Source organism: Centropristis striata, chromosome 7 (assembly GCF_030273125.1).
Source record: "Centropristis striata isolate RG_2023a ecotype Rhode Island chromosome 7, C.striata_1.0, whole genome shotgun sequence".
Lineage (NCBI taxonomy): Eukaryota > Metazoa > Chordata > Actinopteri > Perciformes > Serranidae > Centropristis > Centropristis striata.
In genome coordinates this window covers 19,235,386-19,262,128 of record NC_081523.1, presented here as the reverse complement: position 1 = coordinate 19,262,128, position 26,743 = coordinate 19,235,386, and the positions used below count along the sequence as shown (strand labels likewise).

General features: G+C 39.7%; 1 protein-coding gene across 5 annotated transcripts; it reads left to right on the top strand.

The window, feature by feature from the left end:
- Window positions 1-26,398, top strand: clip1a (CAP-GLY domain containing linker protein 1a). 5 transcript variants are annotated; one of them, XM_059336371.1, is made up of 27 exons: window positions 1-386; window positions 4,549-4,868; window positions 5,593-6,155; window positions 6,556-6,680; window positions 6,789-7,005; window positions 7,095-7,292; window positions 7,435-7,526; window positions 7,686-7,746; window positions 10,407-10,511; window positions 12,105-13,013; window positions 13,200-13,316; window positions 13,508-13,565; window positions 13,698-13,781; window positions 13,908-14,064; window positions 14,271-14,436; window positions 14,579-14,794; window positions 15,910-18,321; window positions 20,126-20,263; window positions 20,401-20,507; window positions 20,645-20,765; window positions 20,889-20,932; window positions 21,078-21,098; window positions 21,786-21,903; window positions 22,698-22,848; window positions 23,729-23,781; window positions 25,025-25,152; window positions 25,280-26,398. In XM_059336371.1, exons 2-27 carry the CDS (start codon window positions 4,778-4,780, stop codon window positions 25,500-25,502), a joined length of 6,675 nt encoding a protein of 2,224 aa, XP_059192354.1. In that variant the 5' UTR covers window positions 1-386; window positions 4,549-4,777; the 3' UTR covers window positions 25,503-26,398. The 5 variants fall into 5 exon arrangements, with proteins under 5 accessions (XP_059192354.1, XP_059192358.1, XP_059192357.1 ...); XM_059336372.1 differs by lacking the exon at window positions 1-386 and adding an exon at window positions 669-941; XM_059336375.1 differs by lacking the exon at window positions 15,910-18,321.
- Window positions 26,399-26,743: the final 345 nt, after the last annotated feature.

The window sequence follows — 26,743 nt, the reverse complement described above, 5'->3', positions numbered from 1 at the left end:
TGATGACAGTGTATGCTTGCTACGCTTGTTAGACAATATTTAAACTTCTCCGTGGTGCAAACCTCTACTTTGCCATTAAAATATTAGCCAAGATTACTTTTATGCGACTCTTGTGATTTTTTGGTTTTAACAGTAAAGTTTTTTTAAAACCTGAAATAGTTCTGTTAGACGAGATGGAGTGCTCCATCTTACCGAACATATCATCTTTGGTCGGCCCCTCCAGTTGACGTTCCTCTCGGCCGTTGGACAGACAGCTCCTACACTGTCTGTGATACTGGGCTGTGCTGCCCGTGGATCCTAGCACTTAGTCGTCGTGGTTCTCCACTTAGCTTGCTAGCTGTGTATTTTTTTCCTGAGAAGACGTAGGCTGTACAGAAACATATCAGGTGAGTATTAGCCAGCTCACACCGAGGTCACCTATTTCCGTAAACTTGCTTGTCCGTTTGCTGCTGATAAACCAGGAAACTAACCGCGAGGTAAAAGTTGTTCTGGCTTTAGTGACTTGAGGTGTTAGTTTAGCTAGCTAACTAAGCTAACCAGCCCTTCGGGTCCCGTATTGCTCGGGCCTCACTGCTGACGTTACTTAGCAACTAATCACGTCTAATCTTGATAACAGACCGGGATTCATTTTCCGTTAAACCGGAGCGGTGTCATGGTGGTCAAGTGCGTATTACCACAACATTATACGGCAAGCTATCTTTACAGGTGATCTAATCTGTAACAATTTGTTCTGCTGACTCTCAACTTGTAGCAGCAGTGTGCCCTACTGGAGCTCCGGTGACATTGCGGAGACTTCAGGACTTGGGGAATTTTCTTCAATCGCTGTGTGTATCACAGTGGTCAGTCAGTGTTATTCAGATGTTGTAACATGTGGATGTTACCGGTATAATTCAGCATAAACTGGATAGTGTCTCAGCAAAGACGTCGATTTAGCTTGTAAGGTAAGTTAGCCGCTATAGTATTTTTACAGGCTTCATTCCTACCAGATGTGCCACCTCATCGACAGCTCTCAATCCGTTAGCTACTGAGAGAGGTTAACAAGGCGAGGCACGTTGAAACGAGAGTTTATTGTCCAAATCTCAGGATAATTGACTTAACTGCACTGATGAACTGTGTAATATGTCCGTGAAGTATCTGCAATGGCAGAGTCCCTGCATTTGCCAATTTTGCGGTTTAAAGGTGTGACCTAGGCATTTTATAATTGAGCCTTTCTGTTCAGACAGACAGCAGATTAACTTGTTTAGGCTGACTGACTGAATCTGGTGGTTGAAGTCGTGGGAATTGCAAAGGCATACCACTTGAAACTTTAAAATGCCCGTATTTCTACTCGTCTTTGAACTTCTCCATATTTAAATTAAGATGAGGCTGTATGAGAGAATCGCTTACATTGGTGGGGAAGTTACAAAAAAATGTAATGAGGTTTGTTAACTTAAAAAAAAGGTAAATCTGTATTCCCAGACTTTGAGGACTTAGGGTGCTTCTAGCTCTTATTCTGTGCTCATGTCCTGTTGGTGCTTTACTACACCTTCCTCTGTCAGTGCTAGCTAGCAGGGGCCTACATAATCATCCCAGCAGATGTTTCCTCAAAAAGGAAGAGCCAGAGCATGCTTTGGCCTTGGGATGACAAAAGCACAAGTGTAGTAATGAGTGTTCCATCAGTTAATACACACCTGCGAAGACATAAAGTTGTACTAAGCAGCTGTGGTTGTAGTAGCCACAACTGGACATGCTGCAAAAACATTTCAAGAAAACCAGTTTGTACTTGGTTTGTACCAAAGGCTTGTGTAACCACTGACACCCTCCCATGAGTTAACACATACTTGGAAGGCTGAAATGGAAAGAGACTGTTATTTACTGTTGTTGCAAAACACACAAGCAGCTTCAGCTAATGTCTCTGTCCGTGTTTTTGCTCTCCAGTAAGATATGCTTAACTGGAATATATAGAGTGGAAGTGTACCACGAACAGTCAACTAGTTAACAATATAATCGTATGAAGATACTCGTCTGCTGATTAATTTTGTTTAATTCTGTAGGAACTTCTTTTCAGCATGCTTTTGATAATGGAAGACAGGGAAATCCTCATAAAGAGTTTCTATTCTGTTCATTTCCTTTGCTTGAAAAGAGTTTGAACGCATAAATGTCTGTCGTTACCAACATGGAAGTGGATTATGTCCATGCAGTCATTTTGAGAAGTAGTTTAAATATCAGTTCTGTTTTAAAGGCTGCCCATTTCTATTTGTGTTTGCGTCAGAAAAAAATGAGCCCGGGAACATGGAATGTAATTGTAGCCTAATAAGTTTAATCTATTTTAAGAAATTTACTTTTTAATACATCTTCATATTAATGCTGTTAAACTTTTGCAAAACATTTGTATTTGGCTTTCTTCCTAGCTGCAGATTAGCGTGAGAGTCAGTGGCTAAAGATTAACATTACTTTAGTGGGAAATTCTCCAGACTAAGTGGATCATTTTCAGCTGACTGCTTCAGCTCAATCAAATCCGAAACATCCTCTGTTAATGCTCACAAGACAGTCGAAGTAAAGCCCGGTGATGTTCCACTAAGACAACATTATGCAATTTGCTTTTGTTTTTAAACTTCTTGTCACATTCCACAGGCTTGTGTATCAATTAGACAAGATATTGATACAATATTGGTGACTTTTTTTTAAAGTTTCCCTTTTTAGTATTTGTGCAAAATAAATTACTTAAGATTTATATTGTCAAATGTTGGGTTTTTTTGTATGAATTTAAATTCCACCATGCAGTCTTCAGCTATGGAAATGCTTTCATTCACTGGCCTCCTCCTGACCTGAGGGCACTAATCAGTATCATTCAAAGGCACAGTGGGAGAAAACTGGAGCGCTGCATTTGAACTAGGTCACTGCTGATGGCCACCCTTTATTTTCTGCTGAGAAATATCTAGGAGGGTGTGAGAGCGTGTCTTCTCGGTTCTTTCAGTGAACCTGCATACTGTAGCTCTTAGGCCCTTTCAGGAATGAAAGGTATGTTTGTGTGGTCCTGTTGAACAAGTTCTATATTAAATTTCTAGCCTGCGTGAGATCAAACATCTTTGCTGACCTGAAACTGACAGTGTGACTTTGCAAAAGAAGTGAGAAGGCATTAGGTTTGTTGATATTATATTTTATAGGTGTATTTCACTGTCATGGAAATGAAAAGAGTTTGAGAATAACCTCAAATTCCTTGGAACATTCAAAACATTGTTGTGACTCTGCCCCAGGAACCCGTAAGCGTTTCAAATCAGTGGTTATGCTAATAACAGAGAATAATGAAATCTTTTTTCTTAACATTAGTCATGCCATTTCATAGACTGTACTGACAAGGCCTGTGGTAATATTAAGGATAAGTAAAAGCATAGACTGATATGCAGTGTGTAACAGAAAATGATTGAGTTAACAATTATAGTCACTCACCCTTATTAATCCACAAAATAAGCTCTCTGTTCTCACGCGTAAGGCGCTGAAGGAAATTCCAAGTACAGAATTTACATGAACCCTGATATCTAAATTTATCCAAAAGGCATGCTACTCTCTAACAGGCAGGTGAACAGCACATGGAATACAATAACAATTTAACATTACAGTAACATTGAAAACAGTATGGGAAAAATTTACGAATATTTCCCTAACATACAAGAATTTATTGCTGATCGCATACTTGTTTTTACCAAATGTAAGGTTGTATTATGGTGACATCTTAGAGGCATGTTTCTACACCTACAAATTCCAATAAATGTTAGGTCATGTTTTTGACAAAGCACCATAATTGTTTTAAGGTTGCTTATGTGCTTTCAATGATAGCACAATCAAGATTCAGACTTGTAGTACTAGACTTTCTGTGCACCTGGTCTGCAGAGATAGTTTTACTCTTGTTTGATCAATATGTATAAACTTATCACAATGCAGCACTGAGTTACACTGTCAAACCTCTAACAACAGGGGCACCCTGTTTCTGTGGTGAGGTAATCTGACAAACAGGATAATCTGCTGCTGATGGTGGTCTTGTTTCTACAATAATCCTGTTTTAGGAGAAGCAGCCAACCAGACTTACATGATTTTATATGCCAGAATGATAGATTGAGTGAGGGACTGTTTAGGGTACTGCTTGTATTGTAGTCAAGGTCAAAGATGATGACCTATTCAGAAGTTCATGATGGCAGTAACATAGACTGCATATCGGCTGGCCTTTGCCGGGGTATTTTTAGGTCGTAACTGTGACATGGTGTGTGCTGAAGAGTTTGTTGTCACAACAGAAACAACATGCCTCCATTAACAGAGGACAAAAAATAAAGTGCCTTAAAGGCATATCTGTACTTGCTATTTATTAGTTTCCACCAAATTAAATTACTGCTGTCACTGCCTCTCTTAGCTGAGGCAAGCAAGTAAGCAAATAGTACATTTGCAAATATGATAAATTAACTTGGCTAAATAACAAGACATTTAATTGTTTAATCAAGAGTGAGTGCTCAATAAAAATATAACTCGGTACACCCACATTTAGTAATGTTTCTTTTTTCTTCTTCTTCCAAACAGGGTCCTTTTTGTGAGGAGCACTTTTTCTCCCTCCTCCCTTTTCCTGTTTTTTTCTTTTTGTTTCAAGTTTTTTTGTTTGTCTTTATTTTTTTTTTGTTTATTGATTTTGGTGAGGAGAGAAAAACTTCGCCATCACAGAGCTGCAACCTGTTGTTTTGATGGTCTGGGCTCAGTCTGTACCCACCGACGGACACAAGGCTTGTGGGTCTAACAGATCACAGGAGGAAACATGAGCACAGCCAAGCCCACTGGGATCAAAGGGCCCAGCAGGATAGCTAGGCCAGGGGGGACAGCAGCCCCCAAGACCAACCCCAGTACAGGTAAAAATCTTCCTTTTCGTACCTAAGGTGACCATGTGGCAAACCAATGGTTGTTTGGTTCACACTTGTGGTGCTGGTACTGAGTTTATTTTGTAGGTTTTCTAAGGGTTCTTTCTCGAGTGTCTCTTTTTGTTCAGAGGTTCGCCAACAACAGCTAGGTGGTCAATTTCTGAGCTGGTTGAGTCCACTTAACCAGTTGCATTAAGCTGCATTAAATCACAACTGATGCAAGAGCATAGTAAAAGGTTTTTTTTAAAATGCCAAGCCAATCATGTAACCGCTAAGAGAAAGTCATGTCTAGGAGACTGTGGTGGATTGAACAGAGTAAGGTTGATTCACTGGGCCTTTGGCATTTCAGACACTTGCTTCAATCTCTATCCAATACTTGTGCGACCACCTGGAAAAAGGAATTGGTATTATTCATGTTTATTCATAAATCTATCTTCTATCTTTTTTGTGTGCTGTAAGGCTTTGGCTCAACTATGTTGTGTGTAAAGTCCTATATAAATATTGTTGATTTGAGTGTTGGTTAGTTTACTATACATTTTTAAGGTTTTAAGTGACCATATGTAAACAGAGAAGAGATCAAACTTGTTAAGTTTAATCTGGACATCAAATCACATGATATTGCAATGTTTTGTACTGCATTTGTCTTTTTCACACAGCTTGATTACTCAGTAATTTTTAAGACCTTCTGTTCACTTTCTTTCTCCTTATTTTCCAGCGAGTGCTAAAGTTGCTGCGGCCGACAAATCAGCTGCAAGTGCCAATGAAGAAGATGCCCAAAACACTGGGGAGAGCTTTGAAATTGGGGAGCGGGTATGGGTAAATGGGAACAAGCCGGGTTACATACAGTTTTTGGGAGAGGCACAGTTTGCTCCAGGACAGTGGGCAGGGATTGTTCTAGATGAGCCAATTGGGAAAAATGATGGTTCGGTCGCAGGGGTGCGCTACTTCCAGTGTGAAGCCCTACGAGGAATTTTTACCCGCCCATCCAAGTTGTCTCGCACAGAGGGAGAGGCTAATGGAACTCAGACAGCACCCCCCTCTCGTGCCGCATCACCCACTCCTTCAGTTGGCAGTGTAGCCTCGCATACACCCGCAACAAAATCAACATTACCCTCAACTACCACGTCAACCAAGAAGGCCTCCTCTGCTACAACAGCCACACCAGCTACACCACCCTCCAACCTTGCACGCACAAACAGTGAATCTGTCTCCAACCTCTCTGAGACCGGATCAGTCAAGAAGGGGGAAAGGGAACTGAAGATGGGCGATCGAGTATTGGTAAAGTTTGTTACATTATCTAATAGTCATATGCTGGCATATCCATGACAGATGAATGCACATTTTTCTGACAGAATCATCTTCAATGTACAAATCTAAATCCATGAAAGTACTTACTTCCTTTGAGTGCAGTCACCATCTGTGTCCAGTCCCATAAATGACCAAATTTAGCATTATGTCAACCTTGTGTTCAAATAATTAAAAGAAAATGAACATTGTTTGGTTTCACATGTTGACAGTTTGGCCTCATTTTTTCAGAGCTGGTTCATGTTTGTGTCCGTTGCTTTGATGGAATTATCTTACTCAGGGTTTATTACCAGCCAAAGCTGATTACTCTTTAGACCCCTCTTATCTTTACAGGAGATTAAATGGCGGCTAATGTATGGTGTTTTCTTCTCAGGTTGGTGGTACAAAGGCAGGAGTGGTACGTTTCCTTGGAGAAACGGATTTCGCAAAAGGCGAGTGGTGTGGTGTGGAACTAGATGAGCCCTTGGGAAAGAATGACGGGGCAGTGGCTGGCACAAGGTACAAAGGCTACTGGATCTATAAATAATTTAAGAAATGATCTTGTTCTTGTAAAACACATGTATACTATAACTCCCATTATCATTGTTGTCAATTTTGTGTCTCCAGATATTTTCAGTGCCAACCCAAGTATGGCTTATTTGCTCCAGTGCACAAAGTCACACGCATCGGCTTCCCCTCCACCACGCCAGCCAAAGCAAAAACAACGGTTCGGAAAGTAGTGGCCACACCATCAGGGCTAAAGCGAAGCCCCAGTGCCTCCTCCATCAGTACCATGAGCTCTGTAGCATCGTCTGTCAGCGCCAAGCCCAGCCGCACAGGCCTGGTGAGATATGGAAGACACTCGTCACATCTGTTTTTTTAACGCTGTGGTTACTTGCCAGTCTGACCTTGCTTTGTTCCGTCTCTCCATAGCTAACAGAGACATCATCACGGTACAACCGTAAGATTTCGGGCACCACAGCCCTGCAGGAGGCGCTGAAGGAGAAGCAGCAGCATATTGAGCAGCTTATGGCCGAGAGGGACATGGAGAGAGCTGAGGTTGCCAAGGCCACTAGCCATGCTGGAGAGATGGAGCAAGAAATTAGTCTGCTCAGGGATGATCAGGAGCAGGTCAGCTCACCTAGTGGTTCAGTAACAACACTTTGCATTAATCTCCTATTAATCCTAAATTACTCTGAGAATAAGAGTTGCCTTGTCATCGGCATTGATTTTTATTTTTTTTAAATGTTCCATATCGACCTTTCTGTTGAAGATGGAGGCCAAGATGGATCAGTTACGTACCTTGGTAGAAGCTGCAGACAAAGAAAAAGTCGAGCTGGTGAATCAGCTCGAGGAGGAGCGTAGGTAAGGATTCCAAGATGTATTGTTTCAGAGTCCCGGGGAAAGATCTAGTCTCCCTTGGCTTAAACTTGCTCTTCATCATTGCTTAACTATATGTTACAGGTTGTTAGTTCCCCAGATATGTTGAAAAAGCTCCAGCAAGTTTTTTTCTCTGTTGAATAGGAAAGTGGAGGACCTTCAGTTCCGTGTAGAGGAAGCTTGCATTACCAAAGGAGACCTGGAGGTAAATACTCAACACAATTCCACATCATGGCTAACAAACACATTTTACTGAATATTTGTTTCTGAGAAAAACAAAAACAAACATGCAATGAAATGACATTTAATCATACTGCAAATCAGAAATTGCTGTTTGAAAATTCAAAAGTGGATGTTTGATCCAACATTTGTCCCACTATTTTAAAATTTCAATTTTTATCTTAAGTGAGAGGCATCAGGTGTTCTAGTCACCCTGCATCCTGGTTACATCTCAGAAATTCAGTTCACATTAACCCCTTCTCCATCCATGACACACAAGTGATTTCATTTTTATTTTTAACTGTACATCAGTATGTTTCCCTGGGAGCAGGTCCAATGCGATTTTAAGACTGGACAGGATTAACTGGTATCCCTTGTCACAGAGCTGCAGAAAAAGCATTTGCATTATCTCTTTTATGTTAGCAGGGAAAACTACCCACTCTGCAGTCTCAATAGGTGTGTTTGCATGCACAGTTTGATACTGGCTTCATCTTGCAATAGACAATGTGCTGTCAGATGCGCCCAGTGGTGCAGGAAAGTTCTGGCATAATCAGGCCTGATATCCATGTAGTCACTAAACGGTGGGCATAATTACTTTTTTGGACTAGAGTTAGCCTTGTGAAAGAATTCATGTAGAGTTAGATTATATTTTTTTTAAATGTTGTTCTATAATGGCTATATATATATATATAATATAAATTCAACCACATTGTCCTAGTTAATTCGACATTGTTCTGAAATGGCCTACATTTCTTTTCCTTCCTATAATGGTAGTTCAGGTTCTGATTACTCATTGTCTTCTTCTCAAGTGAGCTGTGTTCCCATCCAAAGTTGTGATATGCAGTGTTGGGGCCCAGTGGTATTTGTGTTCGTATCTGATCAAAGGATTTGTTATTTATTCCACAGTGCTTCACAGGGAACCATCTCGATTACCCTGAAGGCATCCAAGCTCAAAATAGATGTTAAGTTGAGGGCTACAGGGTTAGAATATCCCTTTATCTTCTTTTTAAACGTGTATACTAACCGTTTATTACTTACTCACAGCTGTGGATATATTAAAAACTTGCATGCAGCTTGAAAGACCCCAACAAAAAACACTCCTATTAGGCCAAACTCAAAAATGCTTTGTTGACTTCAAGCTGTTGAAGGTGTACTAATTTTGTGCTATAACCCTCGGTGCCTCCCTGTTCAGTGATGTGATGTTATTGCTTCTTCTTCCTTCTCTTCCTCGTCTTTCATGTTGGTCCAGTGCTCAGCATGGAACCACTGGAGATGCTCCCTTGTCATTCCACTGCCCAGTCACAGACCTGTTCAGTTTGCCCACTGCAGCTGAAGGGAAATAACACAGCTTTAAGATTGAAATGTAATTTTTATGCAAAGATACATCTGCCAGGCTACATTATAGTCTATACCTCTTCCACGGGCAATGAACTGTGGGGGCATACAAGCAAACTTTTACTTTTTAAGTACCCTAAGGATGCACAGTAATCCCTAAAATTAATTTGTTAAAGACTCATAATCACATCTCCCTTGCCTCATTAGCTACCTCTTAATGTCGTGTATCAGTTAGTTAGACAGGCATCACAGTTTTGTCAGATTTTGTCCAGGAAAAGGCTAATGCATCACCTGGGATAGAGTTTTGGCTATTCCCCTTTTTGAAATGTAACTTTATGGTAAAATACACCGGGTAGCATGTAATACAACAAGCACAAAATTTAGTCAGAAAATGCTGCATTAAGTTGCCATAAAACCCTTACTCATAGCACACAGTAGCAAAAGATCAAATGGGAATCCTTTCTGTTTCTTAAGCCAAACAGCCTGAGCTTTTGTGGTATTGATTGATTTCTGTCACAAATCCTGCACATGGTGGTCTGATAACTGGTGGTTTCTTATACAATACTTACAATGTGGACAATGACCTGATCACCAACGAGAGAAAGCAGTGTGGTTATTGATGTTGCTACAGGCTGAGTGTACAAAATCAAGATATAATGTGGGTTTAGTTTAAATACAAAAAAATGCAGAAATATGTTTTTACTGTATTAACTTTCTATTGTCAAATCATTATGACAATTCTACAAAATTAGATATCTTCTGTATGTATTCTGCATTTAGACCTGGGGGAAAGGGGACACTGCCGTAACTGCTTTCTCTCCATGATGTGGTGAAGTCATTAATTAATTTACTTGCTGGCTTGACACACATTATCAATTTCTCTGTGTATCATAACAATCAGTGTGCTTTGTTCACCAGGTGTCAATTTTGCATGGTTACTTATAAACTGCCTCCATCAACATCCTCATCCTGCACATCCATAACACATGGCCCCTCTTTTGTCGCTTGTTTTGTATTTCCCACCATTCTTTCACAAAATTCCCTGTATGCAGCTGTTTATGGCACAGCCTGAAAGTTCTGCATGGGGTATCTTCCCATTTCCACTCATCCATCACTTCCTACCCCCACCCAAAACCCTTCCCACAACCCCCCAAATACTGGTACACACACACACTCAAACACACTCCTCCCCATTATCATTGTCCAAACCCCTCCATCCTCTCCTGTCTCCCTCCCTCTCTGTCTGCGTTGGGCTGGCATGTGATGGTGGCACTGGTGTGTTCTCTTCCTCTCCCCCTTGTTTACTAACAGACGCAGACCAGACTGGAGCATGTCCACATTAAGGAGCTTGAACAGAGCCTACTCTTTGAAAAGACCAAAGCTGAGAAACTCCAAAGAGAGTTAGAAGACACTAGGGTAATGAATTCTGCTCTGCAGTGTGCTGCGTTGGAAAAGAGAGCCTGTGCCGGGGATTGTAGCCAAAAAACATTTCAAGGGGTACAGAGAGGTGCTGGGCAGTAACTGGAGCTTTGCTTGGTATGAGCTTGTGGTGAACCCCATAAATGCATTTCTTAGGCTTCACATAAGAAAAATAATAGTCTTGATGATATAACAAACAAATGAAATCAAATATATTAGGATTATTTAAAGAAGGTGTGTAGGATTTATAGTGACCTATTGGCAGAAATATAATATTTATAACCTTGTTTTTTAGTGCATAATCACCTAAAAGTTAGAATTGTTTTGTTTTTGTTGGTTTAGAATGAGTCCTTCAAAAAAACATAGGAAGTGGGTCCTCTTCCACAGAGTCCACCATAACACTGGCTCTAGGGTGGGCCTTTGGCGGCTTTACATTACCTGAAGGCCAGTGTAGGCTCTCTAAATGCTGGGTGAGGGGTGGTTGGTCGCCTCACCGCTAGATGCCGCTAGATCCTTCACATCTCCTTTAAATGCTCAAATCAGTCCATCCAGCCTAAGGTTAGATTTTCAAATTCAGTACTTCAATTTGTGGCATTAGCTACAGAGAAATTTATCTTCCCTTTTATATTAAACTAGATCCACTCAAATGTATGAATAACATTCTGTTAGAACTGTCAAATAATAACCACAACATCTTTCAGCTGTCTTGAGTGACAGCTCTTTTACTTGTACTATTTTCCAATAATACCCAATCTGAACTCACACTTGCTTTAATTATATCACTGCTTAACCAGACAGACAAACTTCTCCCTTTGTCCTAGCTAATCATTTTCTGGGTTATCCTATGTTCTACTTCCCCAGTCCTTCCCAGCATCCATTTGTCCTGCTTATTTGGTGTCCCTGCGTTTTGCTAGTCCAAAACCTGCTCCACCTCTCAGACTATGCATCCTTGTGTTCCCTTAGGTTATTCTAGACATAAGGATTATCAGGAAAATTATATTTCTGTAGTTTCAGGGCCATCATTTCCACAGGCTCACTTTTGATAATTATTTTATCAAGAAAATGATGATTTTGATTAATGCTCAATTAGCCATGCTATTAAATATTTGGTTGCGTATTTGAGAACATTAAAATGGAACATAGCTTGATTGCATAAACCTAAAGGAAACATGTCAGTGCTCCCAAAGATTTTTAGTTTATGGTTGTACTAATTCATGAGGTCAATATTAGCATTAATTCAGGGATTAATAGTGTTAGTGTAATGGATGGTGGAAAATGTCTTGCACACTACTATAGCTCCATACATGCTTTCAGTGTTCACTTCCATTATTTGGACCATACCCTAGAGGTCAGTATAACACCTTGTTTTTGGGACCAATCTTTTTCATGCCTTCCTCATTAAGTAATTGAACTGAAGAGTTTCTCTGAGTTTTATTAGCAAAAGGCTTTGTTGTCTATAATTGCAGTTTACAATTTTTTCATTTATCTAGTAACAGTAAAGTATGATTAAGTCTTTAACCCACTTTTGTTAGTACACAGTACTTCAGTATGTCAGACGTATCTTTGAATATAAGATTTCTGCTCTTGAAGGTGGCTACTGTGTCCGAAAGATCCCGTATAATGGATCTTGAGAGGGATCTTTCACTGCGGACAAGAGAGGTAGCTGACCTGCAGCTGCGTCTTGGGACCCAACAGGGCTCCGAGGACTCAAACTCCACTCTATCGCCCCTTCTGGAAGAGATAAACTCTCTGAGGGATCAGTTGGCTACCCAAGAAGCTAAACAGCAAGAAGAGCTGAAAAAGTACAAGGAAAAGCTAGAAGCTCAAGAAAAGACCCACAGTGAGGCAGCTGCTCAGCTTCAGGCTTCATCTGTGAGGCTCTCTGGTGACAATGAGCAGTTGCAGATGCGTTTAAGCCAGGCTGAGAAGGAGAATGCTGACACTATCGAACTGTGGCGTTCCAAGATGGAGTCTGCCATTGCCTCTCACCAGCAAGCCATGGAAGAGCTGAAGGTGTCTTTCAGCAAAGATGAAGGTGCCCAGACAGAAGAACTAATCGAAACCAAAAGTGCACTGGAGAGGCTGAAGATTGAGCACAAGTTGGCTCTAGAGGAGGCAGGAGCCAAACGTGAGTGTGATGCTGCCACTTGGACTCGGGAAGTGCAGGCACTGAAGGCACAGCTTTTGTCTCTGCTTGAGGACAAGGAGCGACTGGAGGAGTTGCTACGGTCTAGTGTTGAAAAAACCGAAGAGCAGCACCTTGTGGAGATGGAGGATGTTCTTGGAAAACTTCATACTGCTGAACTTAGGGTGAAGGAGCTTGAAGAGAAAGAAGCGATGTTGGCACAACAGGCCGAAGATAAGGACCGAGAAACCAAAGAGAAAATGTCAGAAATGGTGGCTCTGCGCAGCCAAGTAGCACAAGGTGACCAGGAGCTTGTGACCCTGAAGAGTCAGTTAGAGGTGGCTCAAAGCCAAGGGAACAACCAAGGTGCCAAGGTAAAGTTCTTTTCCATCTCCTGACCATTTTAATACTTAGCAAAACGATGTCCTTATTTAATCTGTTAGGTTAGTTAGGCATTTCCAACGACTGCCAGTAAATGTTTTGTTTTGATGTGCATATTTCTTTGCTGTTTGCTTTTTCTCTTTTTGGTCACTGTAATTTTTACTCGACATGTGCTGTAGGTTAGTGAATTGAGCTCACATTTGGAGAGCCGACAGCAGGAAGTCCTCTCTTTGCAGCAGAGTCTGACCACTGTACAGCAGGAGAAGGACACCCTAGAGCAGGAGCTTGGAGGCCTGGTGAGACTTATAGCTTAGTTTTGGGCATGGATACAGTATCTCTTTTGTGTTAGCATTAAAGTCGCTGTTCATATAATGACACTGAACTTGAAATAGATCAAACTATGTAATTGTAAACCCACCTCAATCAAGTATAACCAGCAAGAAAAACAAACACAAAATAGTTGATGGGAAGTATTTTTTCCCCATAGAAACAAAGGTTGGCTGAAAGCACAGAGGAGATGACTAAATCATCAAATACTATGCAAGGTAATTGTCATCAGCGATTTCAAGAGTTCATTTAGTCAAATATTTTTTTCTCATCTTTTCCCTAATGCTAATTCGCTTCTTTCTGTTTATAAAGGCTTCAATGTTCTAATATGTAACATTTTCCTTTTGCAGAAACTCTTGAGAAGCTCAGTAAGAAGGAAGAGCAGTGCACATCTTTGACTACAGAAGCAGAGTCTCTAAGAAGTCAACTTGCTGGTGAGAACATTAGAACTGCATATATGTTGAATGTTTTGTAAAAAAAAAAATGGTATGCTTTTTTTCCCTTTTTTGTTGAATAATAACTGTAGAAGCTGTGATAAAACATGTTTTGTCTTGAATCAGGGCTGGAGAGGAAGCTGAAGGCTACAGATGAAAAGCTTGAGCAGCTTTCAAAGGACAAATGCAAGCTGGAAAATGATATTTCAGACATGATGAAGACATCGGGTGATAGTTCAGTACAGCTGACCAAAATGAACGAAGAGCTCATACAGAAAGAAAGGTACCACGCTTCATTAATCCATTTTCCTATATAATTAATTACTCCACAAAACCTATTGTAGCAGTCAAGTCAGAATGGGATACTGTGACATGTTAAAATACGTGTATTGCCCTATTTTATTCCATGCTAGAGTCTGTGTTTTTTTTAGTTGCTAATCTCTCACTGACTATCTTCCTCAAATGTCCTCTTTTTTTATGACCATTCAGGAGGCTTGAGGAGTTACAGAGTCAGCTATCAGAGGAGAAGGAAAAGGTGGCACACTCAAATGAGCAACTCCAGCAGGAACAGTCCCGCAAAGAGCAGGAGCTGAAAGAAACCAGAGAGGCACATCAGTCTCAAATAAGTAGCCTTCAGGAGAACATCACCAACTTGGTCAGTATTATTGGGCAGTCACAAAAATATTTAACTATGCTCTTAAAGATTTTCTACTTTCACTGAAGTGTGTTCTTCAGTCACTGGCTGCTTCAAAACAAGTAGATCAAAGTTAATGCCTTTTTAATATCTTGTTTTCTAGGAGAAGACTGTTAAACAGGGTGAGACCCAGGTTGAGGAGCTCAAGGCTTCACAAGAGAAATCCCTCTCTCAAGCTTCAGAGCTCCATGCGAAAGAACTTGAGGTTCTGCGAAATCAGGTTGGCAAGTTGAAGCAGGAGCTCTCCTCCTCCAACGACAGAACCCAGGAGCTGGAGAAGTTGGTATCTGAACTGCAGCCGTACAAGGAACAGGTTCAGGTAAGCACAAACCCTCGAACGTGCAGGCATATTAGTTGAATCAGTGTTGGAATTGTTTTGTATTCTCTGCAAGAAACTTGTTTATCTAAAAAGGTTATTTTATGTATGACTGGTTTTACTAATGTTTGATCATTGAAAATCTTTAGCAAAAACATTACCTATTCTTTTTTTTTTTTGTAGATGAAAATTTGAAATTGAAAAGCACACCTTTTAACACAAATAGAATGTGAAAGCGAGGTTTACAATAAAGCTATGGTAGACACAAATTTATAGTCTTCATTTAACATTGGTGATTAATGCATATCATCATCATCATCAACAACACTGTCACTTTTTATCACCATCATATCGATAATTTGTGATGAGTTGCTCATTTCCTCCTAATAGGAAGGCTAATAACATCTTTTTTTCATATTTATATTGGTGCCATGGGCTATATGCTTGCAGGGGTACACCTCATTAAAATTAAGTCCTTAATGTTATTGCAATTTCTGGTTATTGGAAAAGCCAAAGAAATACAACTAGAATCACTAGTTAACATTTATGTTTAGCTATAGATTTAAATGTTCTATTAATTACAAAATATGACAACCATATTAGCTTCATACCCCTGCAAGCATTGTTTATTAGCCTGCTATTTTATTCATAAGTAGAACATTTTCACTTACTAACAGAAAGTTAGTTATATTATGGAAGGCATTCATTGACAACATTGACCTGTACAGTATATGATTTCCCCTCATTTAAAAAAAAATCCAATACACAAAAATGGAAAGAGTGGGTTCATTTAATGTATATGTATACATTAAGTTATACACTCTGGCAGCCACTCTCTCTTTTTTTGCCAGTCAAATTTGTTGACATCAATTTATTTAATACATGTATTAGAAGTTAATAGGGGTTAAAGTGAAAGTGTTCCACCTTATAGTGTTGAAAACCATTGTGGTGTAAGCTGTGGTGTGATCTTTTGCCATTTTTATGCTCCTGCAGCTTAACCTTTCCAATTGCATATCACTTATGTCCATATCTGCTTGGTTTATTTTTTGGACTCATCTTACTTTTCCCTGTGTATATATATTCCCCTCCTTTTTTTTCTTTCATCTTTATTTTCCCAGTGTCTTTCTGCTGAGCTTGACTCCTCCAAGCATGATGTTGAACATGTATCCAAAAAACTGGAAAAGCAGAGGCTAGATCTGGAAAAAATGTGTAAGGAAAGTGAGAATGTTAAGTCTGAGAAAGGCACACTGGAGAAACAGCTTTCAGATATGCAGACTAAACTCTCTGCACTTGAGGTTAGTCACCAGGAGCTTTCAGCCCAGAATGAAGAACTGCTAAAAACCAGAGATAAGCTTTCAAAACATCAAGAGGAACTAATTGCCAACAACAAGTGCTCAGATGAAGAAAGGACTTCGTTGAATAAGGAGTTGGAGAAGCTCAAAGGTCTTCTCCAGGAAGTCCAGACTGACAACAAAAACCTGAAGCATGCTAAAGGTGAAAAACAGGCCCAGATTGAAGAGCTTCAAAGACAAAATGCAGAAAGAGAGGCTAAAAAGAAGAAACTAAATGAGGATTATGAAAATGTCTGCAAAGAGAAGAACCGACTCGAAGATGACCTCAATGACAGCAGGTCAAAGTTCGCATGTGAGAAGGACAATCTAATTTTAGAGAGAGACTCTGCTAGAAATGCCAAAAAATCTCTTGATGCTAAGAATGCGGAGTTGCAGGCTAAACTTAAATCCTTGAACTTAGAAAAAGAAGATCTTACAATGAAGAACACCCAGCTGCAGGCCCTCACAGAAACACTAGTGAAAGAGAAGGAGGAGATGTCTTCCGAAATCAGTGCTGCTGTGTTGGATAAAAAGGGCCTTGAGACTGTGAAGGAGGAGCTCCAGAATAAGCTCAGTGTTACCAAGAAAGACTTGGAGAGCTCTGTCCGTGAATGTGAAGAACTTAAAGCCTCCAAAATGAGCCTGGCACAGATGCTGGAAGAGTTCAAGACAAGCAGTCAGGTGACTGATTCTGAGAGGCTTCACCTTCTGCAGGAGAAAGAAGACTTACTTGCCATCCAAAGAAAAGTTGGTAATGAGAAAGAAGAGGTCCTCAGAGAGATAGAAGAATTAAAGGAAAAGCTTCAAGTCTCAACAGAGCAACTGTCTAAGTCCAACGAGAAATTCACAGAAGCATTATCGTCTTTTGAGCAAGAGAGGCAAGCATTCCGCCTTCAGAATTCTGAAGCTGAGATGGCTCTGCATGTTGTTCGAAAAGAAAAGATGAGCCTGGATTCAGCATTAGAGCAGCAGAAAATGGATTATGAGCGTTTGGCAGGGGAAAAGGGAGAATTAGAAGAGAAACTTACAAAAACAATATCTGAGAATAATGCTCTTTCTCTTGAGCGTGATAAGCTAGCTAGTGAAGTACGAACAAATAAGGAGCAGTTGGATAGTAACTCTAGAGCAAATGAAGTCTCTAATCAAGAGAAGTCTGATTTAACAACAAAGCTAGAGGAAACCAAACGCCAAAAAGACGAAGTTGAAGCAGAGATGACCTCTTTGAAACGAGAAAAGGCTGACCTACAGAATGAGCTGCAGAAACACAAATCTGATATTGAAAATCTCGAAAGGGGAAAAAATGAACTCGATCAAGAGCACAGTAAAATAAAAATGGATTTTGAGAAGGCTAACTCAGAACTAGTTCAGCAGGTTGATAACCTGACAAAAGAAGTTCAGCATCTGCAATCATTGCAGACTGAAGCTGACAACAAAATGCAGTCCTTGCAAAAAGAGAAACACGATCTGCTTCAGGAGTTCCAGGAGTTAAAGTGTCAGACTGAATCCGTGTCAGAGGCCAAGCACCTTCTGGAGACACAGCTACAGGCTGAGTCTTGTGAACGAAATAAGGCGATATCTGACAAAGGGGATCTCTCCAAACAAATTGAAGAGCTGCAGAAAACATTGTCCAAAGCTACACAAGAAAATGAAAAGATTTCCTCCAACCTTAAGGATGGTGATGAGCAAATGAAGTCCGTTATGATGGATATGGAGTCTTTGAAAACACAATTGAAGCAGCGAGAGCAACAAACTAGTCAGTTGACCGAAGAGAAAGAACAGCTATTATCTAAGCTTGAGAATTTAGACAAACGGATGACCTCCCTGACCACAGAGAAGGAAGACCTTTTAGCTGGACAGTGTAAATTGGAGCAGAACATTTCTTCTTTCCACACAAGCCAAGAAAATTGGTCCTCAGAACGGTCGAGACTCCTTGGTGAGATAGAGAAGTTGCACACTAGCCAAAAACAACTCGAGGTTGATCTCAAGGGCCTACAAACAGATAAAGAACTTTTGGAGAAGCAATATAAGAACGCTGTTGCGGAGGTATCGGCTTCTGCCCATGTGAAAGAAGAGATTTCCTCGAGCATCTCAAATCTAACCGCTCAGAAGGACGCTCTGCAGGTGGAGAAAGATGCAGCCACCCAGCAAGTCAGGCAGCTGGAGTCCCAACTAAAAAATGCCATTTCTAAGCAGCTTGAGGTATTCCTCCTCTAGTAGTAATCACTGACACACAAACCTTAGAGTGGCTGGGGCTATGTCACCTTCTCACTGCATGCTTGCTGGTTTCTCTCCCCTTTCCTTCCCTTATTTTAGTGTCTAACTTTCATCTTCCATTTATTAACTGCTGTAAACTACCCTTAGCTCCCAGCCTTTGCCTGTGGGTTTATAACGTGATCTAACTTGAGGCAAAATTCTTCTGGTTGTCATGATCTGGTTTATCTCACCATCTGATGGTATGCCATATTTTATTGGATTGTATATAGGTGTTGATAGACTTAATAAATAGATTTCTTATCATGTAGTTTTAAGATATTATACCCCCAGTAACCTGCTTTAGTCCAATTTTTAAAGGTGCAATGTGTAATACCTGACCCCACGCTCCAAACTAATGGGAGCAGCATTTCACATCCTCCTACCCACATTATGTACAGTAAGAGACGCCAGTTCGCCACTTCCTCAAAAATCTACAGCAAACCATCCAAAATTTCAATCTGGCCTCATCTCATAACGGTAATTCAAAGTGATTACAATATGGTTATTTCGGTCAGGTCTGATGTCTACTGGCTCCATACAATCAAAATTTACATCCATCAGTTATTATTGAAAAAAAAAGCCAACTACTGACCAACAGCAGGGCAAGCATACACAAAAAATGGCCGAACTTCTGAAACTCTTAAACTCTCTGAAGAATAACACTGCTATCTTAGAATTATGTTTGAAATTGGCCTTTAGTTTACGTTATAGTTAGCTTAGATCAGTTTTAGCAAGAAAACAGCCAAAACCATAAAGTCACATACCAAGTCCATTTGGAATGGTTTCGATACAGCTTGTCTTGTCATCAGTTGCGATTAAGATCCGTTTTGCTAAATGGGCGATAAATGTAACTTACCAGTCTAACAGAAACGTTGCAAAGTTGTTCAGCATCAAATTTCAAACCTTAAACTTGCTCTAGTGGAAAGCGACGCACGTGTTTCACTTGTTCCGATTTTTAAAAATGTTTATATCACTTCTTTTCTTTGCCGCCAAAGAGTTTCTTGCCAAAAGCGTCTGGTTGGGATTAAGGTCATTTGCCAAGTGCTTTCGGCTTTTCAGCTTTGTGTTTACTGTGCCATTGACTGACAAGCCCTGAGGGAAACTCTACTTCTTTGTCCTCTCATGTTGGACTGAGGGCAGACTGTTACAAGACAAGACGGGCCAGGGCTAGCTGGTTAATGCAACACAATTCAAAGGCGTCTTTGACATAATGTCAGTAATAATATAAGTTAATTATTTTTTATGTTTCAACCTAACATCCTGGCCATATCTTACACATTGCACATTTAATGTTAAATACTTGCAAAATCTCTCTGGTCAGAATTACACTTAAATAACAGTATGGACATATATAAAGAAATATGTCAATATAAAGCAGTTTTCAGGGGTAATGGAAGGACAACTCACATACTTTACAGGACTACCACGCAAACATTTCTTTTTATCTGACTAGGGTTGTCAATATCCGTTCTGAGGCCACAGGTTGTAGGGTATCTTGTAGGAATATTTACTAATTATCCTTAGTGTAATATTTATGTATGTCCAGAATGTAATTGAAAATTGCAATGAACTGAGATTTGAATAGCTGATTCTAAATCAGTAATTAAAATTGATTTAATTAATTGCTCATTAGGCATGCAATTAATTTAATAAATTATGTCAAAATAATGAATGTCAATTGATGCATTTTGAGGTCATTAGGTGTTGATCTTAACCAATCATTTGCTGCTCTTAATCTGAAACTTAACAGGCTACAGAGGCCTCTGGCAAGACTGCTGAGGCTCTGGAGCAGCTGACAAAAGAGAAAGCCGGTTTGATACAGGAGAAGAATGAAGCCCAGTCTTTGTTGGAAGAAATCCGGAGCTCCAAGCAGAAGATGGAGACAAAGGTAAGAGATGCTTTTGTAATATGATGCCTTGAGTTCTTCTCATCAAGCAATATATGTGAAAGAAATGGAATTAAGTGAAATCTTGATTCATATTGATCTTAATTCAGCAAAACATACATGTGTCATTATTATTTTAGCTGGAAACACTGAAGAAAAATAATTCCAAGTACCAAGAAGATCTGAATGTATCCAAAGAGCAGCTTTGTATCGAAACTCAGAGAACTGAGAGTCTGTGCAAGGAAATGTGAGTATATCCTTAATTTTGGCTGCAGATATATCTGTCCGATTTAAATGTGAGAAGTTTGTACATCAAGAAACATGTGAAGGAGTTGTGTTGTCTCAATGAGTTGTCAGATGGTTTTAACATTTGTATTTATTCAGTGAGGAGCTTAAAGAAGCAGTTTCTGTGAAGAGTCAGTTCCTGCAGACGCTACAAGATGAGAACAACAAGCTGACTCTGGAGCTTGATAACAATCAGAAAGTTCAAAGTGATCTTGTGAAGGTGCGCTACACATATTTTATTCTTTTTTTTAATCTTACATAAACCTATAGGCATCAGAACATTTGTGTTTGATCTATTGATCTGCTGACCGTGATTGGTTTTGATTGTTTTTCTTTCTTTTAGCTCAAGGATGAGAACTCGAAACTCAAAAAACAGTTGAAGCAAAGGTAAGAGAATGCATAATTTTTGTGATTCAGGAAGTTTCTCAGCAAATTCACCGATATTTAACAGCCAGTTGTCACCTATGTAGCACTTGCTAATATACAGTTGTAATTAAACAAATGGTATGTCATTATGTTATTTTTCTTTAAGCCTGCCAAATAATGCCTTCAGGTACTTCACGCCTTTATTAGTATGTGATGTCAGTTATCATCATGTAATGGTACACATTCATGTATTAATCGCATATATGTAGGCAGATGATTGGGAACAAACAAGGTACGGTCACACTGTGTTTCCATTCAATTAAGAGGATGTGATGTCACGTTTTGATGCAGATAATAAATAATCTGCTTGGTCAAAGATGAACCCTGACCCGCAATAACAATGAATGGGAAACAGAGCAAATATTTAAAGTGTAATGTGATTATTCCTTAAGGCAAAGCATAACACATCCCAAGTCATTTTACAAACTAATTCAACCCACAGTTCTATCTCACCTGCTGAACATTTTCATATGTGCTTTCACTACTGATTTTGCACGTTTATTTGTTTTTTTGCCACTGTTGTCTGAATCTCTTTTATTTCCAATTTTAATTTAATGACTGCACTTTAAGTTATTTTTTATATTTACTTTATTTGCAGTTTTGCATTGTTTACAAGTATACCAAATATTTTTGACCAAACAACGGACAGAAAAAAAGGCTCTTGTGAAACATCTCTATTGGCCATAAAACTTGGATAAATCATTTGAATTCCTAAGTTGGAAAACAATTTTGCAAACTGGGGCCAGTTTTTCCTCTGCATAGAGTGATTGTGTGCTGTATTTCTGAGATTTAATTGGTATTGTGTATTTGATAGTGACAGCACCTTGAAGGAGGCGTTTGACAAGGAGAAGGCTTCCCTCCAACAGTCCATCCATAAAAACAGTGCCTTAATTTCAGAAAAGGACCAGCAAGTTGAAAACCTGAGGAGTGAGGTGAGAATCTGATGCATGGGGGAACTCTCTTATCGTCTGCAGCTTCAGCAGCATCTTGACAGAAACAGTTGAGCTTGCACAAAATTAATTCAAGTCAAGATCTGAGAGCATGCAAGGAAACAATTGTGGGTGTGCAAAGAAATATTTAGTAGCACAATGTTCGTTTTCTACACCCTCAAGTCAGAATCTTAATCTGTTGTGGTAGATTCTGAGCATGGGAAGATACAAGAGGGTGCTTGCCTGCAGGCATTACCAGGACATCCCTGGTAAAGCCCATGTGTAACTTTCAGAGTAATTTCCTGGTAAACAAATCCGAGAATAAATAAAATAACAGTGAACCTTGCAAGGGTTTCTTACATTGCAAAGTCTCACAGGATGTCACTTCTAGGTCAGAAATGCTGTCCCGCTTTCATTTTGAGAATGAATGCAAATGATGCTACAAGTGCCTAACCTAAAAGTGCAACTTTGAAGACTGTAAGAAAGAACATCTGTTACCAGAAACCTACAGACCTAGTGACACATCTTTTCACAGGTTCACAACCTCTATTATGCTTTCATCCTCTTCAACCTTGTTTTGAACTTAAACATGAGAGGACTGTGTACTCTCAGATCTTGACTTGAAGATTAAAGACTCACATTGAACATGTGCCAGAAATTATTGTTGTTAATAATCATTCAGTGAGTGACTTCACTTGTGGTCCCAAGATAATGTTTTTAGAGCCAAGAGTAATATTTTGTGCAAGAAACATAACATATTTTTAAATTTTAAACAGTGTGGGATGTTTTCTTCACAGCTGGCTGGACTGCGTGAGGAAAGTGATTCAGTTAAGACAATGCAGGGTACAATTCAGGCCTTGGAGCGGGACAAGGCTAGTCTACAGGACCGTGTTCAGAGACTGGAGAAGGAGCTGGCTGCAGGGCCTGATTTCATCCACAAGTCCCCAGGTAAGATTTGGCTTAAGGCTGGGAGAGGCAGTTCAGTCTTAAGCCCCTCCTACCAGCAGAGCACATGCACATGCACAAGGTTCAGACAGTATCTTGACCGACTGTACTGACACTCCGATCAGGATTGTGATCACTATGCCATTATAAAGCAGCAATTCTATGAGATCACTACTCTGTTTTCCCTTGTTGGCCTGGAAAGCCCTTTGACATGGCAGACTGTAACAGGACTGTAAGTTGAGGCTCTAGCTAGCTATATTAAAATTACATTGAATTGGTCACAGGTGCAAGCCTTTGGCTGCAGTTAGCAGAAGTCTAAATTGCTACATTTTGCATCTCTGAAAGACCTCACTGATATTGACCTGTTTTGCATTTATTGTCAGGCGCCCTTTTAGAGTCTCTTACTTGGATTTAGACCTTCTTTCTCTCTTTTTAGTCCTTCCTTTTTTGATTGCTTTGCAATTTAGACAATAGTTCCCAATAGTGGAATAGCAACTTTTCTGCAGGATTTTCCAACACTGAATCAGGCTTTCATCATCCAAAGGGATGTGCATCTGCATTTGTAGAACAGCCAATAGAAACGGCCTCTCTCTGAAGCGAGCTGTGATTGGCCAACGTCTCCTGCCACATACTAGATTTCTAAAGCATGTAATCAAAGCCAAGAGGAGGTGAAGAAGTCCACCTAAATTGAAGTATGCTGAAACTTTATTATGGGATTTTTGCCCATTGACGCCAAAACAAAACTGCCTACCCCAGCTTGAACTCATGACAACAGCTAATACTTGTTGTAGCACAAACATTAGCTCTCTGTGAGGTGACCTCTATAATTAAATAAGATTAACTATTCTACTCCTGCATTTAATATTTTACCTGTTGTTTCCAGGTGATGCTGTTTTAGACCAACTGAAGGAGGATAAAGAGACTGCAGAGAGTCAAGTGAGTACACCTTTCCCCCTGAATAGCACTATTCATATGCCTGGATAGATTGAGGGGGTTTTCCCATTCATACATTAAGTGTAAAGCTGCTTCCCTACTCTGGCCCACAGATTTTTTTTTCTGGTTCAACACTTACTCATTTACATTGACATCATATTGGGGCAGTTGTACGGAAACAGTCTTATCGAATGCTGTTTGTGAAATGACTGTACTGCTTACTCAGACATTTACTAACAAATACTACTTCTGATAGAGCAGTAAAATGTTGATTCATGTAGATGTTACAGTATAATGTTTTACAGAGGTGAAATGGGTCTAAAAGGATGTGAAATTTCATTGAAAGCATACTGTCTGAACATCATATCAGGCCTTTCAGCAGTGACAGACGTCTGCCATGAATCGGTATCACAGTTAAATTGAAACATTTCACATGCAATAATGGGATCACGGCATTTCATTAGTCCCAGAACCTTCACTTACTTCTCATTTCCTGCCTCTGTTTACTCTAAAATGTTATACTGTATTTTCTGTGTCAGTGATGACTTGAGTGTGTTGTCTGGCAGTAGGTGGGTCCTAATTTGAATCTCATTTTTTTTCTCTCCTCTTTCTCTTTCTTAAACTCCAACTCCTCTCCTCTGCCCTGTCTCTGATGTTGGCAATGCTACACCGCCATCAGGCAGCGGTTTGTTGATGTTTTTCATCAGCTTCACTTGTGCATGTTTGTCCGTCACTGTCACTGTGGCTCTTATGTTTTGTCTGGTGGATCACATTACAGTTGGTTTCAGAACGACTAACTGTCTTCCAAAGATGAGTCAAGCTTGATTTCTGAATAATTTTAGCATTCAACAAGCTCTCTGCTTAAATTAATTTCGAAAATATTTAGCCGACATCAGATCTGTTAAGGATGATTTTCCTCTCAGTAAGACATTCATTATACCTTGGTATTTTACTGACTCAACTTGTGACTCACTCCAAGCTTGGAGTTTCTTTGGTTGATAACTCACAGTGACAAATCACCACCATACTTCATAGTAAAGATTAAAATTATGATTTGGCGGGGTATTTTTACTATTATCTGTGATAGTATTTCCATAGGATTGAGGCAAAGTTTTGGCACATAATACAATAAATAAATACATGTCACAGGGAGACCCTCTATTAAAAAAATAAATTTTGTATTGGATTGTAGATGACCACTCTCCAACAGCAACACTGATGCTACTGTTATGTATCTCCTTTACAGATTGAGTTCCTGAATTCAGTCATCGTTGACCTCCAAAAGAAGAATGAGGAACTCAAGGACAAATTGGAGAAAATGGCAGCTGCCGCTCTTAACGGAAATAATCCAAGTGAGCTGGATAACTATGATAGGTAAGTCTGGTTCATAACTGATTTTTTTCAGACTTAAAGGAAAAATGTTCAACTATTTTATATACAAATTTCTGTGGCAATACAACTTTTTTTCTTACACATGGAGATGCTTTCCTTTTCTCTGCAGCCATGACAAGGAAAAGAAGAAGCTTCCCCCGAGGCTGTTCTGTGACATCTGCGACTGCTTCGACCTCCATGACACCGAGGACTGTCCCACACAAATGCAGATGCCCGACTCCCCTCCACACACCACCTACCACGGCAATAAGGGCGAAGAACGGCCCTACTGCGACATCTGTGAGGTCTTTGGCCACTGGACCGACTCCTGTAATGATGACCAGACCTTTTAAGCCTTTTTCCCACCCCCGTTCGCACAATCAGTATATTTGCACATCATGTTAGATTACGCTCTGCTTGTGGGGTTTTGGTTTGTGTGTGTGCATTTCACGTGCTTGTTTTTGCCAAGCGTCTTTATTGTCCATGCGAGTCCTTAAGCGCTCTTATGGGAGAAGGGTCTCCTCAGAATCTCTCTGCAAAAATTCAGACATCCATAAAAATCATAATCTACAGTTAAGTGTTTGTATTTGTAATTGTAAATTACTTTGGCGCAGACATGTTTGATATCCTGGGATTGTGTGAGTGAGGAGACACTGTAGGTGGATGTTTCATTGTGGGTGAAGCGATGATCTCTTAATGATCATTTAATTTATCAATGTGCTAATATTGTTTGCACAGCGTGTTGGGGAGTTGCAAAGATAATATAGTATCATAAAAGGTGTTTATTTGAAGCTGTAAATTACTTGATTGAAAAAAATATCAGTTTGCGCAAAAAAATTGGTGAACTATAGTTTATTTTTTTATGCCTGGAAATAATCTGTACTCTTTAAAGGTTTGATAGTATGTGTGTCATTTTGTGAAGGGTGATCACAGGGGAGAGATTTTCTCACTCTTGCCTGCAGTGGAGCAGTGAAACCCAGTGCTGTTTGGCTTTAATATTAACTTTTTTAATGGTCTTCATGAAGGAACTGATGGACGATTGTTTAAAAAAAAGGAGCAGTGAAACTTTAAAGCACTTCACACTTATTGTAACCCCTCAGTTCCAGTGAAATGGCCTTTCCAAAAGGGTTCTTTGCAACTAAAAGGTAATTTCTGTATGAAACGATGAAACACTTAGGCATTTCTTTAAAAATGTTTTGAATATCTGTATAAAAAAATAAATGAAATTTATGTATAAATTAAAAATCAATTGTGTTCTGATTTTTCAAATGAAAACACTGCACACTGTTTAATGTCATAAAATATATATATATATATATACAGCTGCAACAATAAGTTGACTAGTCAATTAGTCAATTGACAGAAAATTATCACTAACTTTGATAATTGAGTAAATTTTCGGTATTGCGGCAGCTTTGAGAGGACACATTTCAGCCACAAAACCTTGGGTTTAGTGTGCATGGAGAAATTAAACTCACCTGGAAGAAAACATGAATGCGTAGTGATGCACTTTAGCATGTTCTTGTGGATAAAATGAGGATTACATCAACAAAAATGTGTGTAGTTCACACTGCCTGACTTCAGCCCCATGACA

Excerpts from the sequence above, each read along its gene's own strand:
- clip1a (XM_059336371.1), top strand. The coding sequence starts at position 4,778 with ATGAGCACAGCCAAGCCCACTGGGATCAAAGGGCCCAGCAGGATAGCT. Across the intron at positions 6,156-6,555 it reads AGATGGGCGATCGAGTATTG|GTTGGTGGTACAAAGGCAGG; the intron begins GTAAAGTTTGTT and ends TTTTCTTCTCAG. Across the intron at positions 13,566-13,697 it reads ATCATCAAATACTATGCAAG|AAACTCTTGAGAAGCTCAGT; the intron begins GTAATTGTCATC and ends TTCCTTTTGCAG.